This window comes from Passer domesticus, chromosome 1 (assembly GCF_036417665.1).
Source record: "Passer domesticus isolate bPasDom1 chromosome 1, bPasDom1.hap1, whole genome shotgun sequence".
Taxonomy (NCBI): domain Eukaryota; kingdom Metazoa; phylum Chordata; class Aves; order Passeriformes; family Passeridae; genus Passer; species Passer domesticus.
This window is the reverse complement of record NC_087474.1, coordinates 145589007-145612421: the sequence shown is the minus strand read 5'-3', so window position 1 is coordinate 145612421 and position 23415 is coordinate 145589007. Positions and strand designations below refer to the sequence as shown.

The 23415-nt window shown below is 33.6% G+C and overlaps 1 protein-coding gene across 4 annotated transcripts in view; it reads left to right on the top strand.

Annotated features, from left to right (window-relative positions):
- Nucleotides 1-23415, top strand: part of CSMD3 (CUB and Sushi multiple domains 3) — a 589442-nt gene that overhangs the window by 384877 nt on the left and 181150 nt on the right. For all 4 annotated transcript variants that reach the window (XM_064395032.1, XM_064395025.1, XM_064395049.1 and 1 more), the window contains 5 exons: nt 1501-1657; nt 4859-5050; nt 5826-5952; nt 6621-6823; nt 22796-22987. In XM_064395032.1, the coding sequence (XP_064251102.1) occupies nt 1501-1657; nt 4859-5050; nt 5826-5952; nt 6621-6823; nt 22796-22987 (871 nt within the window). The remainder of the gene's footprint in view (nt 1-1500; nt 1658-4858; nt 5051-5825; nt 5953-6620; nt 6824-22795; nt 22988-23415) is intronic.

Sequence of the window (23415 nt, the reverse complement as noted above, 5' to 3'; positions counted from 1 at the left end):
GGGGTTAGTTTTGGTTTTGTTTTTTTTTTCTTTTTCTGGCTTGACTACTGGTCTCAGTATAGCTTAAATAAGTTTCTTGAATAGATAAGATCTATTTTAATACTGCTTTATAGATATAGAAATTATTTTTTGGCTGATATGCATTAATTGCAATTTTTTCTTCCTTTCTGATTTCAAACTTTTAGTCCATATGAGGACATTCGCTTTTAAATTTAAGTTTGTTTGGAATTCTTTTGCTTGTGTCACTAAAACCCAAGGAATTATGTCAAGTCATGTTGTGCATCTTAAACTCCTGTACAATTATTTACTCATTACACATAGCTACAAATCACTTATTTCTTTTATTTCAGCATTTCATTAAATGTAAAGTCTTTGTTATTATTAGAGACATGAGGATTTCTGGAAAATAGGAATTAAGTGTGTAACTCATTCGTAATTACAGATAGGAAACAGCCATCATAATACTTCACATTTACTTTGTTTTCTTACTTCTATTTCTGGTGTATTTGTTATGATTTCATTCTGCTGATGACGCCTGTCTAAAAATGCAAATGTTGTTTGTAATTAATAGAATTAAAATAGAATTTAGAACTGCAGACAATTTAGTATCTTTTAATAAGGCTTTACAATTTCCCCATATTGCAATTTGAAAATTATTCACAGGTCAATTTACTCATTTGCAAGTGAAATTTTTCATAAAACACATCAATCAATGTTTTATTTATTATAGAAGTTCCTAAAAAATTCTACAGGAAATAATGTTTGGGTGAGCAATTATAGTTAAATTATAGGAAGCTTTTTTAGGAATTACAGGAATACAACAACCTGTGTTCTTTTAAAGCAACCAGATTTGTAGGGAAATTTCATGAGAATTATTAGAAGATTGTTCTATATATTTAGTATTCTGATAGATGGAAAAGAACAACACTTGAAGAAAAATAAATAATAAAAATGCAGTACTATGATTTACATATATATTACAATACTCTTTCATCTTATAGAAGCAATGGTTAAATTTATTTCCTAGTCTCCTTTTACTTCACAGTTATATTTTAACCTGTCTTCACAGGATAAAAAGCCACCTCAGGTTTATTTAAGAGGCCAGAGTTGGGAATATGAGAGATTTTCTGTTGTGCCACCTCAGACTAGAGGCAGATACAGGGCTGTTTGCTGATATGTAGTGATCAGCATGACAATGCTGACAGTAAAAGAGAAAACACAATGATCTAAACAACCTGAGCTGATATAGCACCTCTGCCCCCTTATATTGTAATGTAAAAAAGGAATTGACATATTTTAAACTGCATTTGAAAATTCACCACACCTAAGTCAGCTTAAATCAAGAGAGGCAAATAGTATATCTAAATAGTATTTCAAGTTGACTGGCAATAGATCTCCCTTGACAGAGCTTTACTTCTTAATGCAGATGTACAGAAATGTTTTGTAAGTAAAAGATATCTTTTCTTTCTTCGTAACTGTTAAACGCACATTTTTTTACAGATCTATGATGGCAAAGACAACACTGCTCACCTGCTGGGAGCATATACTGGGGCATCATTAAGAGGCCTGACACTAAGTAGCACTTCAAATCATTTATGGTTGGAATTTAACTCGGACATGGAGGGCACTGATGAAGGTTTTCAGCTTGTGTATACCAGTAAGTATTTGAGAAAACAGCAGGAGTAGATTTATACTTTTAAAGGAATGAAATTTTTTCACTCCTAAGATTAAAATGCAGTTAAATGGCTATTGTGGAAGAAATTAACAGCAAATTACTTATCAAAATATATACTTTCATTGCTGTACCTCAAAAAAACCCAAAACGCATAGAATAATGAAACCTGGCTTTGAAATTTAATCTGGTACATAAATCACTGTGTTTTTCTAGAAGGGTATTTTTCAGTTTTGGAGAGCATAACAAAAAACAGGGTAAAGTTTAAGTTAATTATTTTAGCACATAAAAATATTGAAGTATGTGAGTAGTTTAAAAGATGCAACCAAAAAGCATTGCTTCATGAAGATAAGTTCATAAGTAAGGAAATTCTCCTTCTTAAAACTAATCTCTGATATTTACTTTGCTTTTGTTTCTGAGCCTGGATTATTGTTTAGAACCAAAATGATAAAGAAAAGTTCCTAACAAAAACCTATATATAGACTTCAACTATGAAGATGAAAAGAGGAAAAAATATTTCTGATATCTGGCTTCGAGGATATATGGAAGAAGCTATATACATCTACTTTACTAAGTGTCAGTTCCTAAAAATTTTAGCATATGACTATTGGCATGTAGTGGATATGACTTTTTTAGTGTATAATTTTTTGCCATCACTGAATTATTATGTAGAACTAATTTTTATCAAGCAGGACAGTGTTATAAGGTAATTCTGCAATGCAGCTATCAACATATTTTCTTTGTCCTGGTGCTCAAATCATTCATTTTTCACTTCTTCAAAAGTTGTTCATTTAGAAGCTCAACATAATGGTTTTAAAAATGATTCTAATAAAAAATAGCATAATTCTGCAGTATGAAAGGAAAATACTTCAAGATAATAACAGAGTATGTAATTATTTTTCAGATGAAAGTTGAATAATTATATTCTGTAATAACATGTGATAGAACAGGACTCTATCCCGTGATTAAAGATAGGATGTTCAGTGCTGTGTTACCATATAAGTGTCAAGGAATTTAATTTTTTTATATTTTTATAGGTAGAACCAAACCCAGCACTTGAACCTTATAAATAACATTTCCTGTCTTTTGAGACATTCATATTAGAGTACACTTTCCTAGCCTGAAGAATTCTTAGCCTGAAGAGTTATGAATCTTCTTTTGTTGATATTAGTAGAATCTGAAGAAAAACATTAAGTCCGGAAGAAGGTAACAGAGGTGATCAGAGGCCTGGAGCAACTCTCCTATGAAGAAAAGCTGAGAGATTTGGGGCTGTTCAGCCTGGAAAAAAGAAGGCTCCGAGGAGACCTTTTAGGACCTTCCAGTGCCTACAGAGAGCCTACAAGACAGATGGAGAGGGACTCTTTAAAAGGACATGTGATAACAGGATGAGGGGTACTGGCTTTAAATGGAAAGAGGGCACATTTAGATTGAATACAAGGAAGAGCTCAGTCTAAGCTCCATCTGGGTGGATCCATAAACCAGGAGAGATGGTGCAGACCTCTCAGTTAGAGCTGCAGCCTGTGCTCTGAGAAGTGCCCACCATTCTGCCTTGACGGCAGGTTGGATGAGCACCCTTGAGCTGTGCAATGCTCAAAAGCCAGGGCCCCTTTGCTGAGTTTTGAGGAGTTCAAGCCTCTCTACTGGGCCCGTTTCACCCTTCAAAGAGGCGTTCTCCCTGTGTGCTGTCCCACACAAACTGCCCCACCATGCCCTGGCTGAGGCACCGCGCCCTCTGCCAGCACTGGTCACACGCAGTTAAGGAAGCAAAAATGCTGCTAGTTCCCATGGTTAGGCAATGGAGTTACATGTTCACCCTCGAAAGGGTGATCAGTTAAAAAGTTGACTTTGGTTCTGTGTCTGTAAGAAGGCTGTCCAGAAATGTGGACGTATCAGGGATCAAAGCACATTTGAACTTCTTTTCACAGTGTGGTCAGAACGTTTCTTAGAAGACACGTAATTCTAACTGGTCAGTAAGTGTCCAGACCAGCATTATCAAAAATGGTTCTTCATTTGGGACTCACTTTAATGTCTCTCAGAGCTTCTGCAGTATACACTGTACTAAGAAACAATAGTTCAGGAATGCGAAAAGTTCAGCTCAGAGGTTGTGGAGGCTGAGACATGTTCAGTCACACATGAAATGAGCTGAAGGAAGAACCACCAAGATAAAGCATTTTATATACTTTTTTTTCCTTTTTTCCTGACCAGCCTTATCCAACATTTAGAATGCATTTACAAATAAAGGAGATTTTTTCAATAAAAAATAGTAATGCAGCATTTGAGGAGAGATTGTGAAGAGCTACCAACTGTTGACCAGATGGACAGATAATGTATGAATGATTTGGTGAACAAAGTAGACATAAAAATGCCTTTATTTCCTCCCATATTACCTATGTATAGAAATGGCAATATGATACAAAGGCGCTTTTTTTTTTTTTTTTTTGCCTATACACATTCTAAGCCACATGATATTGGTAAAATTATGTGGTTTGGAACAAAGTGAGATTTCAAGTTGCTTCTCAGTTAATAACAGAAAACTTGATTTGGAATAGAGAAATTTTCTCCCAAATTGCAGTTTATGTTTCCCCATAAGTTAGTATACTTCCCTGTTTCCATGAAATGCATTGTTATTTTGTTTTCCTCTTGCTTCACATCTCTTAAGTCTCAAAAATGTCCAAGTTGTTTGGCTTGAGTTCTCTCTATCATAATTTTCATTGATTCCTGCATGTAGTTCTTAAATTTATGAACTACTGAACAAAAAATTAGGGTAGGGATTGATGAAAGTAGAAGTTTTTCTTTGATGCCACAGGTGGTATTGTGCCGTTGTTGTTACAATGCAAAATAATGATAAATCTGCTGTTGTTTTGTTTATGAGCCTTTAAATGTCTATTCACAAGTAAGCTTCCAGTTTATAATTTATCATAAAATTAAAAAACTTGTTGATATTGGTAATGGATTTTTTCTGTCTTTAACAGAACTCTAATTTATGGCACCGCTTGGTCATGCTCTGGGAAAGGTGTTTAGGCAGTTATCCTACTTAGACGGCTTAATAACAGAGAAAAAATCCTAAAGATGTTGTTATATGTAGTTTGAAAATTATTGATTTCCACTGAAAACCAGAAAATCTGAATTTCTTTAATGTATTTATCTGTTTGATTTTGTAAATACAACATTTTATTCCTCACACAGGTTTTGAGCTGTCACATTGTGAGGACCCTGGTGTGCCACAGTTTGGATATAAAATCAGTGACCAAGGTCATTTTGCTGGAAGTACAATCATTTACGGATGCAATCCAGGTTACACACTCCATGGAAGTAGCCTTCTAAAGTGTATGACCGGGGAAAGAAGGGCATGGGACTATCCTCTACCATCATGCATTGGTATTACACTCTTCTAATTTTTTTTTTAATTTTATTTTTTACTTATTTTTTGAATGCAAGAAAAAAAATTAAGGATTTTTAGATCTATGTAGAATCTGATGTGTATGATCTGAAATGATCTATGTAGAGATCTATTTACACAGGCACTTATAGTTCTGTCTAAATATATCTCATCTAAGTCTATCTAAGTGGTATTGCCTTTTAAGCTTAAAAATAGATAGCAGTTCTTAAACATCTGTACATGTTGAAAGTCCTAATACATGCAAATCTAGTTAATGTCAGAAAATAACATAAAAAGTTTTAATTGGAAAGACATTGTAAAACTAGTATTTTTTTACTTATATATAAATATCAATAAGATAGAAAAATCTCTTATATTTATGTGAAATAGATTAAATAAAATAAAACAATTAAGATATTATGAAATAGAAAGTTATTTTGTATTTTTGCAATTCCTGTTTCTTTACAATATTACTACAACTTCATAAGTCTTGCAGCTACCTACAGGCTCAATTACTCCCATAGGAGAGTGATAAGACAAGAGTTAAATATTATTGTAGCTTTCTTTTTTATCTTCATTTAGAGGAAATTAGGATTGAGTAAGCAGGTGAAGCAAGGAGTGAAATGCTTATATGCAAGTCCTTATATGCTGCTTTTAATATTATGGAATATGGTCAGTTTAATTGTGTAACCTGTTCAACAAAAGAGTAGATATATAAATTGATTGCTTGGATGATTAGATGTAAGTTCATTCCATAATGTTGTTTTTTATTAGCTGAATGTGGAGGACGGTTTAAAGGAGAGTCATCAGGAAGAATCTTGTCTCCTGGCTATCCTTTTCCCTATGACAACAATCTGCGTTGCATGTGGGTGATTGAAGTAGACCCAGGAAATATTGTCAGGTGCTGAAAATTATTCTTACAATTTTAACAATTTTTCTTTTTTTCTTTTTTTTTTCTTTTTTACTACAATAACCAAATCTAGAGTGGAGGGAAAAAAGAGTGTTTTTGGGTCTTAAAACTTAAGGTGCAGATCACAGGTTTTAGCATTTTAGGTTTGTGTTGAAACTGTTGATTTTTTGATAAGCATAATCCAAAGAAGACTGAGCTTTAAAAATGGTTATAATTTTGTGAAATTCCGGAGGCAGCAGAACTCTTTAGTGAAAGACTACATTTAAAAAAATATAAAACAACAAAGCAACACAACCTGCATTTTCACAGTTCTTTTTAGTTAATTTGTTTTGATGGGAATATGGTATATAATATTGTTTTAGAAAAACTGAAACGCTTTTCTGAAAAGATTGCATAGATAATTATAGATTATTTGAATTGCTAAAATAATACATTACTTTATGGTGGACAAATTCAAATATTCAAAGGTATTTTTCATTCAAATTAATTTCTGTATTAGGTTGTCATGCCTTTAAAGATAAATGTGTGAAATATTATAAAAAACTGCCTTTTGGAGTTAAATTTTGTTTGCTTTTTTCTGTTGCTTGTTTAGTTTTGTTGTTAAAGTTAGGTTGTTAAGTAATATTAAAATTGACAATAAAATCATTATGTTCTTTCAGCCTCCAATTTCTTGCTTTTGATACTGAGGCATCCCATGATATTCTTCGAGTTTGGGATGGTCCACCTGAGAATGAGATGTTGCTCAAAGAAATTAGTGGCTCCCTTATTCCTGAAGGCATTCACAGTACACTCAATATAGTAACCATCCAGTTTGACACAGATTTTTATATCAGTAAATCTGGATTTGCCATACAGTTTTCAAGTAAGTTGCTTAATTTAATTTTTAAAATTTATTTTATAAGATAATTCACTCACAGATAATTGTCATGCTGGAAACACTTGAAATCGGTGACATTTCTGATGTTTTAAGGGAAAGAATTGGCACAGACTTAAAGATTTGTTGTAAAGCTATATTTTTATCTTAATGAAACAAACAAACAAAACCAATAAAATGGTTGTTGTTGAAATAAATCATGTTCTTTGCTAGTTTTGGTTTTCAAGGGCAGCTGGGGCAATGCAAGAATGCTTATAACTATGATTAGTGTTTTTCAGAAAGGAGGTAGTGTAGGCATGTTAAAATCTCCATCCTTTCTAATTAGTAAGAGTTTCTGCTTTCAGAGACATCTGTGGGGAGTTTTCATTTCTTTTGTGATTGTATGGGATGAAACAGGAAGGAACTCCACAGGAACAGCAATGCCCTTCTCCCTTTTGCCTTCTTGTGCCATATCATCTTATTAGAGGCAGCAGGATGACAAATCTCAACAGTTGCCTAACTGTTGTTAAATCCCTTTAGACATTTTATTGGTGAAACAGAAGAAATCATTGAGCCAGGTCCATTTTGACCTTCTTTTCCCTCTGGTCAGTGAAATTTATATATGTTTTTTCAAGATTAGCAAGATCTAGTCTAATGTTATTTTGTGTAGTGGTAGCAACATTTCTAACATGGGTTGACACAGAGACTCAATGTTAACATTATTTACCTCATTGTGCTTCCTGTGCTTGGTAGTTGTATTAGCCCTTGCTTTCCCCTACCCTTATTCTTTCTATGTGTATGACAAATACATGTATGTGCATACAGTAATTTAAAGGAAGAATGAATTTTGTAAATGAGAGTACAAAGTAAAAAATATTTTATTTGTAGTGATAGTATGCTTCTGCTCCATCAGCTTATTTTTGAAGATGTGAATAGAGGTTTTAATCTCTTGGCTCCAAGGGGGTTTTTTTGCCATTTTACAACCTTACCCCCTTCCAGAGCCTGTTTGAGAGATTCTCACATGTGTGTTTCCATTCTCAGACATGCTTTTATATTTAATGTTGAAGCCAGAGAGGGAGACCATTATGCCACTGGATTTATTTAGGCAGTCATTAAAGCTGAGTGGAAAAATAGATTGATGCAGAATAAGAACGGATTTACAAGGCAAAATGCATAGTACATGGGAGTAAAGTTATAAACCAGCTACTGATGCAGTTGCAGTGATTTATGTGAAAAGAGTGTTTAGAAATTTATCTGATAGGCTTTTTGTTTGTTTCTCCATGCTTTTGCAGTTTGTTGAGTTCTAATGACACTAAAGAATACGTGAAATTTTACTGCCTCAGCATTTCTCTTTGTCTTTAGCCCAGATTCTGAAAATCAGAGTGACCCTTCTCAAACTGTTGATGTGGCACAGTTTGGGTGTATATTCTCAGTAGAATAACAGCGATTTTTTTTTCTTTCCCTAAGTAAAGATTTTAAAAGTAGTATGCAAATAGCTACACAACCTGAATAACACTATTGCTCTATGACATATTGTCTCACTAACCAATAAAGAAAAATATTTGAGGAGATGGAGGAAAGAGAAGGACAATTCTTTGTAACTTTGTTCCAAGTATTCATGTACTTTCTTTGAGTATGAAATGTTGTCTGAGTGAAACAGATGGTGTCTTCATACTCTAGCTGCACTGTAATTAACCAACAGAAAGCTCACACAAGGGAGGTATCTACTTTTACTTTCCTCTTGCCATTTCGTGAAGTAAGAGTATTTAAGTGGATTATCGGCACTTTTACCTCAAGAGGAATGTTATTCAATGACAACAGACATTTTATGTTCAAACCTTTTAAGACTTTGAATGCTTATTTTCTTCTCTATTATATTCTTACCCTTTAAACAAAAAATGTGTTTCCAAAAATGGTTTAAACCTTTCTATTAGTGCTTTACAGTTTTTTATTTCATTTTATCAATTGTTCTTACACAGTTTTGCATCTGTCATTTAATGAGCAAAAATTTTCACAACTGATAATGTGGTATAATTTATATTTGACTCCTCTATAACCCATCCAATATAACCAGAAAAACAATTTTTGTCTAGAGATACAAAAGGCAGGTGAGATAGCACCCTTCACCACATTAAAGAGGTAGATGGGAAAACCTAAAGAAAATGAAATGCTATATCAAAAGTAGAAAGAAAGTTATATTTAATTAATATTATGTATTATAGCAAGTAATATTAGAATTGTTTCTCTTTAGGGCTGCCCAAATCAATCCTTTAAAAGTCATGCAAGTTGTTATTAATTTTGTAAAATTTAGAGGATCCAAAGGGAAAAAGTTTCACAATGAGATTTTTCTCGCCCGTTGTCAATTAGTCTATTTTGTTTCTTTTTGTTAGCTTGCCTTTTGTGGAGGAAAAAACCCCAAAACCAAGAGGTTATTTGTATCTGAAATAGTAGAACTATTTTGATGGTTTAAACATTCATAATCTCTTTCTGTAAGAAAATAACCACAGAATCATCGAACGGTCTGTGTTGGAAGGGACCTTAAAGACCATCCAGTTCTGACCCTCCAACCCTCTTGCCATGGGCTGGGATGCCTTTTCCTAGAACAGTTTGCTCTGAGCTCCATCCAGGCTGGCCTTGAACACTGCCAGTTATGGAACACCCACAACTTCTCTGGGCAGCCTGTTCCAGTGCCTCACCATGCTCACAGTAAAGAATTTCTTCCTAATATGTAATGTAAACCCACTCTGTTTCAGTTTGACCCTGGTCCTGCCACTCTTTTCAAGTCTCTCTCTGTTTCATGTAGGCTTCCTTCATGTACTGGAAGTCCACAACTACAACTCCCTGTAGCCTTCTCTTTTCCAGACAGAACAATCCCAATTCTCTCAGCCTTTCCTCACGGGGGCAGTGTCTTAGCATCTTGGTGGCCTCCTCTGGACTCACTCCAACAGGCTCATGCCCTTTCTGTGCTGGGGACCATGAGGCTGGATGCAATACTCCAGCTGGGGTCTCACAAGATCAGCGTAGAGAGGCAAGAAATTATTTATTTTATGCTGAACTAAGGAATACTGGTTCAGCAGTAGTTTTTGGTTTTTATGGTTGACAAGCATAATTTTTTTTAATTTAACAAAATTGTACATTACTCTCAGAGGAAGAAATAGAAGTGATGAATTTCAGATTAAATAAGGAAACTCAGCCTGATTGTTCTTCACTACTTTCCACCAATTATCCAGGGCTAGTGAAAGTACAGCTTCTTTTATACATCTAATGTAAACAAAGAAATAAATGACATCACATGTCATCACTAGGCAGAGCAGAATTTTGGTCTAATATTTTTTAATGTGTCTTTATGTCTTTCATTTTTGTACTGGACCTCTGCAAATGACCACGACAGTATCTTTTAATTTAAACATTACAACTTTTACGTTTCTGCAGTCTTCTTTGAGACATCAATGAAGTAACCTGATAGAAAACAGAGCCCACAAATCCTGAAAGTCCAAGTAGCAAAAGATGAATAATAAAGCAGAATATTTCCAAAATTTTGTATATATGTGTAAAAGGAAAACAAGAACCTCTGGTGATTCAACAGTAAGACAAAAATATGAAGATTTTGGAACGTGTCTGAATGGCATGTATATAATGTAGCCATAGAACAGATGCCAGAGGTCTACCCTTAAAGAAGTGTGAAAAGTTGACAAAAGGCCAGAAGCAATATGCAAACAGGAAATACCTGTTACACCATAATTTCTCTCAACTGACAGAGACAGAGCATGAAGAGCCCAGTATATACTGGAAAAACACCAATTAAATCAGCAGTAATTTTTTTTGAACGGTAAATTCTGCACAAAATAGAAAACTAAACCATCAAGAAAAGTGAAGGAGAAAGTGAAGGGAACAATAATGTATTTGCCAGAGACATGAGCTGTATTTCTTAGGGTCAGACCAAAGTATTAGGGACAGTGAAACATTTTCCTCAGCTGATATCACTTCATGTCACAAAGATGAAAGTAGTAGATGTGAAAAAAAAGGCAGAAAGCTGGAAGTAGTTGAGTAAGAACACTAAAATGTAAAACATTTGCTGATAATAATTGTGTGCATGTTTAAAATAATATTTTTAATCACTTTAATGTGTCTGAAGTATGTAATTTTAGATCAGATCCCGATGAAGTTAACCACATCCTTTCCACAGATTTCAATGGCCTTTGATTGTGGCATTATAGGAAAGGTTTGTCTCTGCTAACTTTTAACATTTCAGGTGACATTTAGCTTTCATTTGTGAAAGGAAGGATCTGTATTCATCTTTAGTAGGCCATTATTTCACCACCAATATCTGCACGACTGAATCACTCAGCATTACAAAATACATTCTGCTCAGATCTCAGAGTGCAGTCACATTTCTGACTAATTAAACATCACACAGGAGAGACCATTTTTTTGAACTTTATAGGGCAGTCAGTGCAAAACTCAACTGTAAATATTTTTTGTGTATTGGGAAGGTTTTGTAAATAGAAGATCTATCAGTATTTCTTATATAACTGGATATGCCTTAAAATGCTTGGATTTACTGTCAAACTGCAGCTAGCTGTTCCTCCTTATTTTAAGACTGGATGAATAACCCTTTGGAGTTACTTTATATACTATAGAAAAATCCTAGAACACTTGAGGCAGATACCTGCTTGCATGGCTTAAGTCTGACAATATTAATTTCCAGTCTAGAATTATAATGCATCATATTGCAAAAATTGATTACTGCAACAATTAAATGCTTGCAAGTCAACTTTCTATATTCATGATTTATAGCCACAATGTCTTCTTAATGTTTTGTGTTCAATTTTTTTCTTTTATTTTTTCTTTTGTGTTTTTTTTTGGTTTTTTTGTTTGTTTTTTTGTGGGGTTTTTTTGTTTTGTTTTGTTTTGGGGTTTTTTGTTTGTTTGTTTTTTTGTTCTGGTTGTTTTCGTCTTGCTGGGATTTATTTTGTTCAATGACAGACCTATTAGCCACAGTCACATTTAGGAGGATTCTTTTGATGATGAACACCTTCCTGTATTTCTATTTTTTTCTTTACTTCAGCTTTCCAATAACAAAGATCTCTACTTCTGACATATTTACTCTGAAGGTGATTTGCAAATGCATATGGGGAATTTTACAGGTTTCTTTCTCAGAATGCTATTTACTACCACTGCTGGTATAGGGGTCACTTCCTGAAATAGCTTCTTCACTTTTCTGAAGTCACTAGCGAAGGGTTTATTCTTCCTTGTGTCTATTATATAGCAAAAAGAAATTTTAATCTAAAATATTTTCATACTCTGGCTTGCTGATTTCTTTCAACTTTGAGCAGAATCTGTTGGATTTATAGATTTCAGGAGCACTACTTTCCTATTGGAAATATCTGTGGATGTCCACACTTGTAAATTTAGCTCAGTGGTTTTGTTTTAGGTTCATAGGGGGTGGCATTGGTATGTGTTTTCTTGTTTAGTTTGGGGATTTTTTTTTTTTGTTTGACTTTGGGAGTGTGAGTGGGTTTGCTTTGTTTTTAGCATCAAGAGGCTTAAAAAGAAAGAAACCATTTGATAGATTTGTTTTCATCTGTCAGCTGTTACCTTTCTTTTAAGAAGCAGATATTAGTAAAAGGAGTGACCATTTATGTCTTTCAATGACAAAAATGTCATTCCTGTCACAAGTTTGTAAATGACAATAACTTAGTAGCTGTCATCTCTTACTTCGGTATCATAGAGGACGTGCATTTTATGCAGGCAAATACTATGAGTAAATGCTTCCACATGAAATGTCTTGGTAATGAGTTGTAGCTAGAGAGACCTGGAGTTGTAGTATTAATAAGTGAATGGTGAAAGGAAATAGCAAAATAAATTGGTGACATTATAAGTAATTTTAACATTATAAATAAATAAATCCTCCTCTCTGCCATGTCACCATAAAAGTAACTTCTTTTAATTATATTTGAGATTTAAATTCCTGATTTTTAAACCCTATGCAATATAGCTTGTCCAAACCCTTTTGACTCATATGAACAGAAAGTCTGCTCATCTGTCCTAAATTTACATATATAAAGTTGACTTTGCCTGACTTGTGACATGGCATTTCAGAGAGATCAAGCTGATATGGTTCCAAATTTCAAATGTTGTGTGTCTCAGACTAATATTTTAATTTCATATTTCAATTTTATATGTGGGAAAGCTCTTCTTTGAATCTGAAAAATCTAAAGCCATGTTTTCTGTTAAAGAATAATAAAATTGAACACTCTGCTTTAAGTTTCTCAGATAAAATTTTAAGTTCCAATGTGTTATTTTAATTGCAGAAAAAGTCCATTACAAATATTTATAATTGTCTATACAACAAAGTAAATTTGGAAGTGCAAGACTGTACTTGTGTGGTTCTTAATATTATAAATAACATTTTTTTTCTATTTCAGAAAAGGTTCTCTAACTTCCTTATATTTTTTCCTTTGGGTAATCCAAGGTCTTTCATTGAAATCTAAGTCAACTATTGATCAAAATAGAGCACCAGACAGCAAAATATTTATGTAATGATACAAATCCTTGAAATTATTTCAACTAAGACACTTTGAATATTTAATTAATGACATGCATTTTATTTTCTGTTTTGTATTAGTCACTAAAAATTGATCAGAAGTATACAGGTTATGCTATTTTGTATACCAGGTAATTTCCTAATATTTAGGTGTGACACCAACAGAAAAGCATTACAATTTGGTCTATATCCACATACACAAGTGTATGATTTTATTCAAAGTATCAAATCATAGAATGAGGATAGATGATCCTCATTACATGAAGACTGATGATCAAATAACCTATGCTTAATAATATAGTTTGCCTCTTTATGCTCCTTTCGGACCAAAATTATGTGAGTCTATTGACTGGATAAGGAGTATAATCTCAATTCAGCTTTCCTTCTTTTGTATTTCTTTTGCTACCAATAAGTGAACAAAACCGCAAGGGACCGAGCCTTATGTTTTGTCTTCTACATACAAAGAAACATAACCCAAACCCTTTGTCTTGTGAAGATTTCACCATGAAAATTAGTCTCTGCATTCATATGCTAGATTGATTATTCATCAGTCCATATTTGAAATCTTATATAGAACATCAAGCAAAATACTGTGGGACTGAGGAATCCATCATTTGAGGCTTATGTGATTTATTTTTACGAAACCTTACACAGCTGACATGCTACACATCTTTAAACGTACATGGAGTTCGTCTTTTTGCAATAAGTTCTGTACCTAGAAAAATAGTAGGATTTTTGAGGATATACAGGGAAAAATCTGGAATGATCATAACTGCTATGGAGAAAAGGCAGGTAGACAGGTGGTAAACAACTTTAGTCAGGGACTAAATATACAATCTTCAAACCCCCATTGTCACAGTGAGGGAGAGACTAAACGTCAAACCCCCACAGCTGCAATAGTACACCCTCCCCACCACAGCCCAACCCAAGCAAACAAATAAAAAGAATTATTGGAAAAATTTAACAAAAGTAAAAAATTTAGACAGATTAAAGATTTGGCCATAACTTTAAGAACTATCAAAATATTTGTGGTGTTTTGAAACTTTAAATCTATGACGCATATATACAATTTGTGAAACTAAAAGACAAAAAATTTTACTTTAAACATAGGATCGTTATCTCCCTCTCTTCAGAAGATTTCATTTACAAGAGAAGGCAAACCAGAAGTGTTGTTCTCTGTTGTATAACCATACTCTTAACAGTTGCAACAAAACAGGTTGCACGCTATTCTGCAGACCAACAAATGAAACACATGCATTTTATGTCAAACCATCTGAATAATATTTTCAATAGAAATGCTATTGAGAACTGAATTACCATTGGTAAGATTTTTCACTGCATGAGCAGCCCTTGTGTGTAGTCCAAGGTACTCATAATTTCTTCTTTTTGAGAAGCTATTTCTATCTCACTGTATTCACATTTATACATAAAGGAATATGTGGTCTGGCATAGTAAAAAAATCTTAAAAGAATCAAAAGGTTCCAAAAAACCCCAAGCCCTAAACATACAATCTAAATGGAATTAAGATTTTCAAAACACTTCTTTCCAGATGGAATGCATTGCCAGCATGATTAGATATTGTCACAGTATCCATTTTCTACTGAGTTTCAGAAATTATCTGCAATCATATGTCAATTTATTTATTTGGGCCTGAGGTTCATACTCATTGCCAAAGCTCTGAGCAAATACTTAAGAAATAATACCTATTCCAAACTGGGGAGTTCATATGAATAGAAAAAAGATTATTACTTATGAACTGGAGATATATAGCTCTTAAAGTTTCCAATAAGACATGGTAAGGGAAGTGTAGTGCTTTGGATGGTTTTAACTAGTATATATTGACCAAAACCAAAACAATAAGAAAAAGTAAAACTATGTTATCACATTAAACCGATGTCAGTTATCTCCCTAAGAACGACAATGTATCTAGTAGCATGATCCATAACCTATCAATTCTGATAGCCTATCTATAATCCTAACCTATTTGATAGTAAAATCAGATAAGGACTCTTAAGGGAAACCTTCATGACCTCTGTTGCCCTCTTTCCCCATTTACCATCCCCACCCACTCCCTCAAAACAGAGACTATACCAGGTTACAGTGTAAACAAGAGTTTTAAAACAAGTTCAGTTGATGTCTGAGATGGGGTCAAGCTGGTGAGGAAACTAGTTCTAGCCATGAGTGTGGGGTGCATAGCTGTGAAGGAGCCTTGTTCCAAGCTTTGGTTGTGCAAGTGTGACTGCCAGAATTAGTCAGGATGGTTGGATGAAGAAGTTTTCTTAACACAGAGACCTGCCTATATAACTGAGAAAACCCTGGTTATGCAAGATGTTAAACTTCTTTGTTGAAGGGATATGTTGTCCCAAATGGAATTCCGATTCTTTGATTTACTCCTAATATTTTCCCATTTTAATCTTCAAACAATAACTGACAAACTTAGATAGAATCCATGAAGTCATGCAAAATCAACAAATGGAGTCTGTGGTTAGAATTTACTTAAGAATTACAATGACCATGCTTCTAAATCTCTGTTAGATCAATAGCAGAAAGAAAAGTTAAAAATAGATTAAAGAAATGCTATCAGCACTGCTTCTGTTGGTAGAAGAGCATGGAAATGCTGTAGATACTTTATTCTTTCATTTTCAAGAAAAGTTATGTGGAAGGTTGGATTTAAAATAGCAAATACCAGGTTTACCTGGTTCTCAAACTGCATTAGAGAGTCAGGGAGACTGCAGTGTCCATATGGTTAAAGCTATTATGTGGGTCCTGGGACAGTTTGAATTTTGAAGGTGCAGTCAGGCTTGCTTCAGGCTGATGTGTGTTTAAAAGACCAGCAATACTAGAAAGCCTTTACTTAAAGGGATAAGAGTTTGGAAGAATATGTTGGTTTAAATAAGTTTTTAATAATATTTTGGACATGATTTGTGTTATGAATGGCTTGAAATTTGGAAGGCTTGAAGCTGCTGACATGACTGTGGGCTCTGGTAAAAGAAAAAAATAAAAGAGAAAAAAAAAAAGAAAAAAAGATTTATTTTTCCTTAATTCTCCAGGCTTGGGATTCTGACTCTTTAATTATATTTGACTTGGCATGCATTAAGATGTCAAATTTAGAAATCACTGTTAACACCAAAAAATCTCGAGACATTTATTATATTGTTTCCAGAGTCAGTGGACTCTCTTAAAACCTTGTCCAACTTTTAATGCTATGTTTCAAGGTATCTTTCCTCCATGAAGTTAGAGCTGTGCTTTTTGAACATTTCAGTCACCTGTTAAATTGCCTGGGCCTATGTACTATCAAAAACTTTTTGACCATGGTAGTAACTTACTGCTTTTGAAGCAGGAATAATCAATTTAGAATATTTAATTATCTGATTTATTGATTAAATATTCTAAATATTCTATTTTTTCCCTTATTATTAAAAAGATGGATTTTTTTTTTTAATATACCCCACATAAAATACTCTTGTAGATAGATCTGTGTTTACATCTTTTCTGGGTATGATTGAATGCTGATTTAATGGTTTCTGTGGCTCTGCAGGAGCATTTGCACAGTATTGTACAGCTCATAAAGAGATGATTTAGGATCATCTCCCTCATCTCCACTGCTCAAAACATATGAATCTGTTTCTGTGAATGCTCTTAGGAAATATTCAAACAAGTTTTGAGTGGAAGGGAAATGAATTTTTTGCATGGCTTAGCTGCCAAGATTCTAAACAAGATTCTGCCCCACTTCATTCAAGTCATCTAGCAGGAACTGTGTAAGATAAACAACTTTCCAGAGTAAATACTTCTGCCTACGCAATGGCATTTGTTTTCTGGAGGATTGGTGATCTCATATTCAAAGTCTGAGTTAGAAAATATGGTTATATGGCTATCTGAGATATTAAGTCTCTCTTGTGGGCCCTTCAGTTATTTCTGTTAGCACACCACACAGAAGAACTAAGAGGAGCTGATACATGGATTGAAACAGCTGGTAATGAGCCACTGCTGGCAACACTGTTTTGAGATATTCTTAGTTCAGACTCGTTCTAGCATGGCTCAGTAGTGTATCTTCAAATTTAGCTTCATCCAAATGAAAACAACTCATCTCCTTCAAAACCATGCCCCATTGCAAAGCAAAACACAATCTGGAGTTTTATTTTTCAGACATACTAAGCTCAGAAGTGTATCATAATTATGTTGAAACACTTTCTGTGACTCTGACCATATAGAGAGACATACAAGCTCTGTGTATCCATTATGTTCACTAATCTCACCTACTGAACAGTTTGAGCATGAACTACATTAATCCCCATCCTGGAATTTGTGATCAAGAATTGTCTTTTAATTCTTTATCTAGCCCAAACTGTTTGACTGATTGCATGTGATTACTCTGAAATAGCAGTGCCAAGAGAAAAAATAAAATAGGTTTCTGAATTTCTCTCTCTTCGTTAGGGAAAAAAGCTCTCAGATGATCACTCACAGGTTTGTATTACACAGGGTCATTCTTGCACCTGTTATGCTGCATAAATTAGGTAACAGACACATCTGAGGTTTGTCCATTTCCCATAAAAAATGTTTTTAATAGGAATTTAATGGATTAGATTTACAAATCACAGATTATTAGTTATTCAAGACAATATTTTCTAAACTCTGAATTTCCAGTTATTGTAAAATAATAAAACATGAGGTATTCTTTTCTTACTTTATCAACTCTAATACATCACAAAGAACTTTAGTGCTTATACATGAATTTATGGGGAATTCTGGTAGCCCACTCTTTATTTTGCAGAATGCCTTCAAGATTGCATTGCAGGTAAACTATTAAAGGCATCATTCCTAGAATTTTTGCTTACTCCACCAATTTTTCATGGGGAATGATGAGATAATCTCAGTGATTGAGCTGCCTGAATATATAACAGGAAAAAAACCCCACTTCTTGTACTGGAATATACAGTTCATAAATAGTATTGGCACAAAAAAAAAGAGAAAAAAATAGGCTGAAGGTATGTAATGAAAAGAAATACTAAAAAATAAACTGATTAAAGAGTCAAACAGAGTTGAAAATGGAGGGCAGAACACACAGATAGCCTCTCTGAAATAAAAAAAAAATCTGCAAATGTACACAGCTTTTAACAGCAGTAGTGATGGGCTAGCGTCAGGTGCATGAAAAACCCTTATGGCTACAGCAGACATGACAGAAAACTGTGATTAAGAAATTCAGTTTCAATATATGGGGAATATATGTTAACTCTCCAGAAATGCATTAATTCTATAATTGCCAACAGTATTGAGATATTCTTTCTCCAGTCTCCTTCTTACATAACTATTTTTAATTCCCCCCCCCCAAAAAAAAAAGATATTTATGTGTTTAAGAATTATCCTTCTGACAAATGTAGTTATTAAAAAAAAATTCCACCTCCTCTTTGAGGTAAATATATGACAACAAGCAGGTAAAAATAGAATTTACCAAGAGATTTAGTCTTAAAATAGAGACTACTCATTTAAGATAAATTATTAATACAGCTTTCTATCTCAGCTGAAAAAAAATCATGTGTTTCCCTCCATTCCAGTGGATGAGAATGTTAAGTGTTGATCTTAAGTAAATGTTTCTCCCTTGTGATACTGATTGTAAAGGGAATCTGGGGAACAAGCTTATTAATAAGACACCTGACTTTTGCATGGCCAAGATTAAGTTAAATTAATCCCACTCCTAATTAAGCAAGTTGATTTAGTTGTGTGCTTACAAAGCAAGATATGTGGTGTTCAGAAATACCATGAAGGAATAATTTATTTGTGTTTTAATCTCACTGTAGTTGTGGAACTCTGGACACCTTCTCCTGGTTTATTCTCTTTAAAATGAATTAGACAGGGAAAAAAAAAAGAAGATTAAGGAAACAGTCATTTTTAGGAATTCTGTAATGCTCACTTGTTTCCAGCACAAAGTATGGTGACATGCAAGAAAAACAAATAAACTAACGTGTGTATATATATATATATATATTAAATTCTACCATAATTTATACACATAAGCCTTTACCACCATTTAAAGTTACCATAAAAATAAAATAATAGCTGAAATTCAGTATCTAAATCTCTCAGTTCTAGTTTTTGAGATGCTCCATGGAGGTATGTGTATACATTGAAATGGAGGTGAAGGACACAAAATACTGGAGTTCTTGTTTTCAAGTAAAAAAAAAGCAGATTGTTATATAGATACAAATTAAAAAATTAGAGCAAAAGATGTTTCAAAACCTTGTATATATATTTGAATTGTCCAGTATGCATATCTAAGGCTATTACCTATTTTTATCCTACCACCCTACCACATTATGAAAAATTGTACTAAGTGCTCCAAGTTAGTCACTTTATAGCTCTACAGTGTGCTTTCACTAAGAACTCGTCACTGTTTTAGTATCCTGATGATGATATTTAGGATAATGTCATGCAACTACATGAATAAATAAATCACATATCAGGTAGTAGCTGTATTATGAAGGTTATTTTTCTCTCTTTCTTTAGGTAGCACTTTAAAGAGAAGATAGAAGCAAAATTTCCCACAGATTTTATGCAAATCTAGACTAATAAATGATTATTTATTTATGATATATCAAAGTATATTCAGTACTTTTAATGGCATGCTGCATTCTTTCCCTTTCTTACATCCTGTTCATTCAGAATAAATTTTTTATCAGCCTGTTGAGAAGCTCACCTGGTCTATCAAACCAGTTCATAAACCCTTCAGTTAGATTTCATACTTTTAATAGAGCCTTTCAGAATGCTGAGCAAACTCTGAAAAAAATGAGAATTACACTTGTAGACATTGTCTCCTAAAAAAATCTGAAACCCAGATGATGACATAGTGGGAGCAGAAAAGCTCTCTTTTGCATTCTAGTGTTCTAATGCAAAAACCAGTCTTAAAGCAGTAGTTTTATTTTTAAATTAGATCTGTGTGTATTTAGTGTGAATTTGCAAAGTTTAAAAATATTGATAAAATAGTAAATTTGGAAAGTACCTCTGAAGACCTCTAGTCCAATTGCCTGGTCACAAAAGAGTCAAACAGATAACAACCCCTCTGTAAAAAAAAAAAAATAGAATGTTTGATCACACTTGAAGCGAAACAGTGTTTTCCTTTATACATCTGGAGTTTTGCTTATTGCATCTTCTGATTGCTATCTTTGTGCTTTTGCTGCACTCATGCTTCCTATAAGAGGTTTTGTCTTCTCTATTCCTTTTCCGTAGTGCTGCTTTTTGGTAAATTGTTTCTTGGGATTCATTTATCCCTTATGAATTTCCATTTTAGAACCTCCTGAAGTTTGTCTTAGGCTTTTTCTCCAGCCTACTGAGACCTCCCTAAATAGCATCCCTGCACTAGAGCATATCAACTGATCAGCCAGTGACTGGAAACTTGCCAAAAGCTAACTTTGTCTCATTGTTCCCGTCTTTAATGAATATCAAAGTCAACAACCACTCCTGAGGGACACTGCTGCTAATCAGCTCCTGCCTAGGTCTTGGATTATGGGCACTCTTTGAACCTGGCATACCAGCCTGTTTTCCATTCATTTCATACTCCACTTATCCAATCCATGCTTAATCCATTTGGCTACGAAGCCAAAAGACCAGGAGGTGGGTTGAGCAGGCATGCAAGATGACTGCTATATAAGGCAAATAAGGGTAAGGTGATAAGTTTGGCACACAGATCTCATCTTATAAAATTAAATTTCATAAATATTAATAAGTGATTAAAATACCCAAAGAGTTTGTATCAGAAATTCCTATGTGGCCCCTTCATGTCTTTTTCAGCCATATCAAATTTTTTTACACAATGATGCAATGTAGTAAGAGCAATATAATTAAAAGAGATAACAAGTTTCATGCCAACATTCTCTCTTTGGCCCTTCAAGACTGATTGCAAATTCTGAGTAAGAATCAGCCCCCATTCTTCTGGAATTGCATTTTAGATAAAACAGAGAACTGTTTTTCTTGTTTATGGCAAAATTCAAGGCAGATAATATTAAAGTGGGCAAAACACAGTGAAGTTAGTAATTTAATATTTCAGGAATATTTTTTTCTAAGTTTAAACCCAGCAACATATTTAAAGATACAAACAGGATTCATGGTAGTGTCTAAAGCAGAAGTTTTCAAAAATTGCATGACCCTATAAAAAAATAACTATATTCATTTATTATGAAATATTTAAAAGAAATATGTATTTAGTATTTGAGGACTAAGAAGGAAAATTTTCCCCCTCCTTCTGTTCATGCTTGATTTTTTTGTGAGAATTTATTTTTGGGGATTTTTTTTCCCTGTAGTCAAAACTTCCTATGATTAAAAAGAACCCCATAAAAATCCCAATAACTGTATAGCACCAATTATATTTTTATTAAGTACGTCTTGGAAAGGAAGGTCCCTGGAGGTTTTTTTTTTAGAGAAATACAGTTTAAGCCAAAATGTGCTCTTAAAAACATTGTAAATACAAAACCCAGACACCTTTTGGATGAATAGATTGCTGTCTGCTGGTATTACCTTCCCAGAAAGAGGGCACCTGAATTAAATCTCAGTACTGCCACTTTGTGTTTATGTTACACAGGTTGCTGAGCTCAGTGGGACTAGTTCCACAGGCAAGTCTGACATTTGGTATTTATTTGTAATAGATATAACATGTTGCAGTTCCATAATGCTAGTAGGAAATAATATTTACTGAAATAATATTGATGTACTTACTTTTTGCTTAAGCTTACATGTTTTTGTGCATAATATATTTTATTATGTTGATAAAGAGGAAAATATCTTTAATTTTTTATACTTTTTATAATAATTTTGATTGTATTTTATCTTAATAATAATCCATACTCATGTATTATATATATCTGTACATTGTCTCAGACTAAATCCATGTGTATTTTTTGTAGTGATTTCTTTATTATTACTAAAAAAGTCTAGTGTTGTAGATAGGTCATGTGCAAGGGTATAGATATGGGTGATCAGTAAAATTTCCTTCCAAGATCACAGCTAAATGTTACACCATAGATATATTTATGAACTACAGAATTGTGGAGATTGGAAGATGTATACAAGCATACCTTAATCAGAAAATCTGAAGACCTTAATCTGCTTTTAATTTTATTAATATTAAAAATTGCTCTAAGTTAAAAGTACTAAGTGTCCAAGGTAATAAGAAATCTCCTCCTTTCCTTTTTGCATACTGCAGTGCTTCAAAGAATTAAAAAAAATAACTAAAAGAAAAATTAGGCACTCTTAATAAGTAAAGGAGATAGAAAAAATCAATAGTAGAAAAGCAGCAGATTGTTAGATTGTTGGATGATTTCTCAATATTTTAAATGATTAAGAAAATTTTGAATTTGCAGAGATTCCTGATTAGAAAAATGTAACAAAATGGAAATTTTTTTTTTTTTTTCAAAAATGTATTTATATTTTTTTCACTGTGCTGCTAGGTTCTGTGGCGACTGCCTGTCGTGATCCTGGTGTCCCCATGAATGGAACTAGAAATGGTGATGGAAGAGAACCTGGAGACACTGTCATTTTTCAGTGTGACCCTGGCTATGAACTTCAAGGAGATGAGAGAATAACCTGCATTCAGGTCGAAAACCGGTATTTCTGGCAGCCAAACCCACCAGTCTGTATAGGTATGCATAAAAAAAATTAAATAATTCTTTCCTAAAGAGGGAAATCTTTATGTAATGAATTACAATGTTCTAGGCACTTATTTAAAGAAAATACATGTACTGCAAATCTTAAAATTATTTTACATCAACCTCTGATAGTCATATCCAAAATCTTTTCTCTGGCGTTGTTAGTATAATAGTTCTCATGCTCTCCCTCTCAGGGCCATCTCATTTATAATTTGATGATCTGAGACAGAAAAGACAAGTCATTGTCAATGACTATTATCCTTAGTAGTGTATTCTTGGACAAACATTGCGGGGAGGAACTTGCCTGAGATTACGACTTCAAGGAGCACCATACAGCTTTCAAACACTCTTTCATTTAATAGACTTAACTTGACCTTAGCTGTTACAAATAAAATCTGCATTCTATTTGCATATCCTCTGCA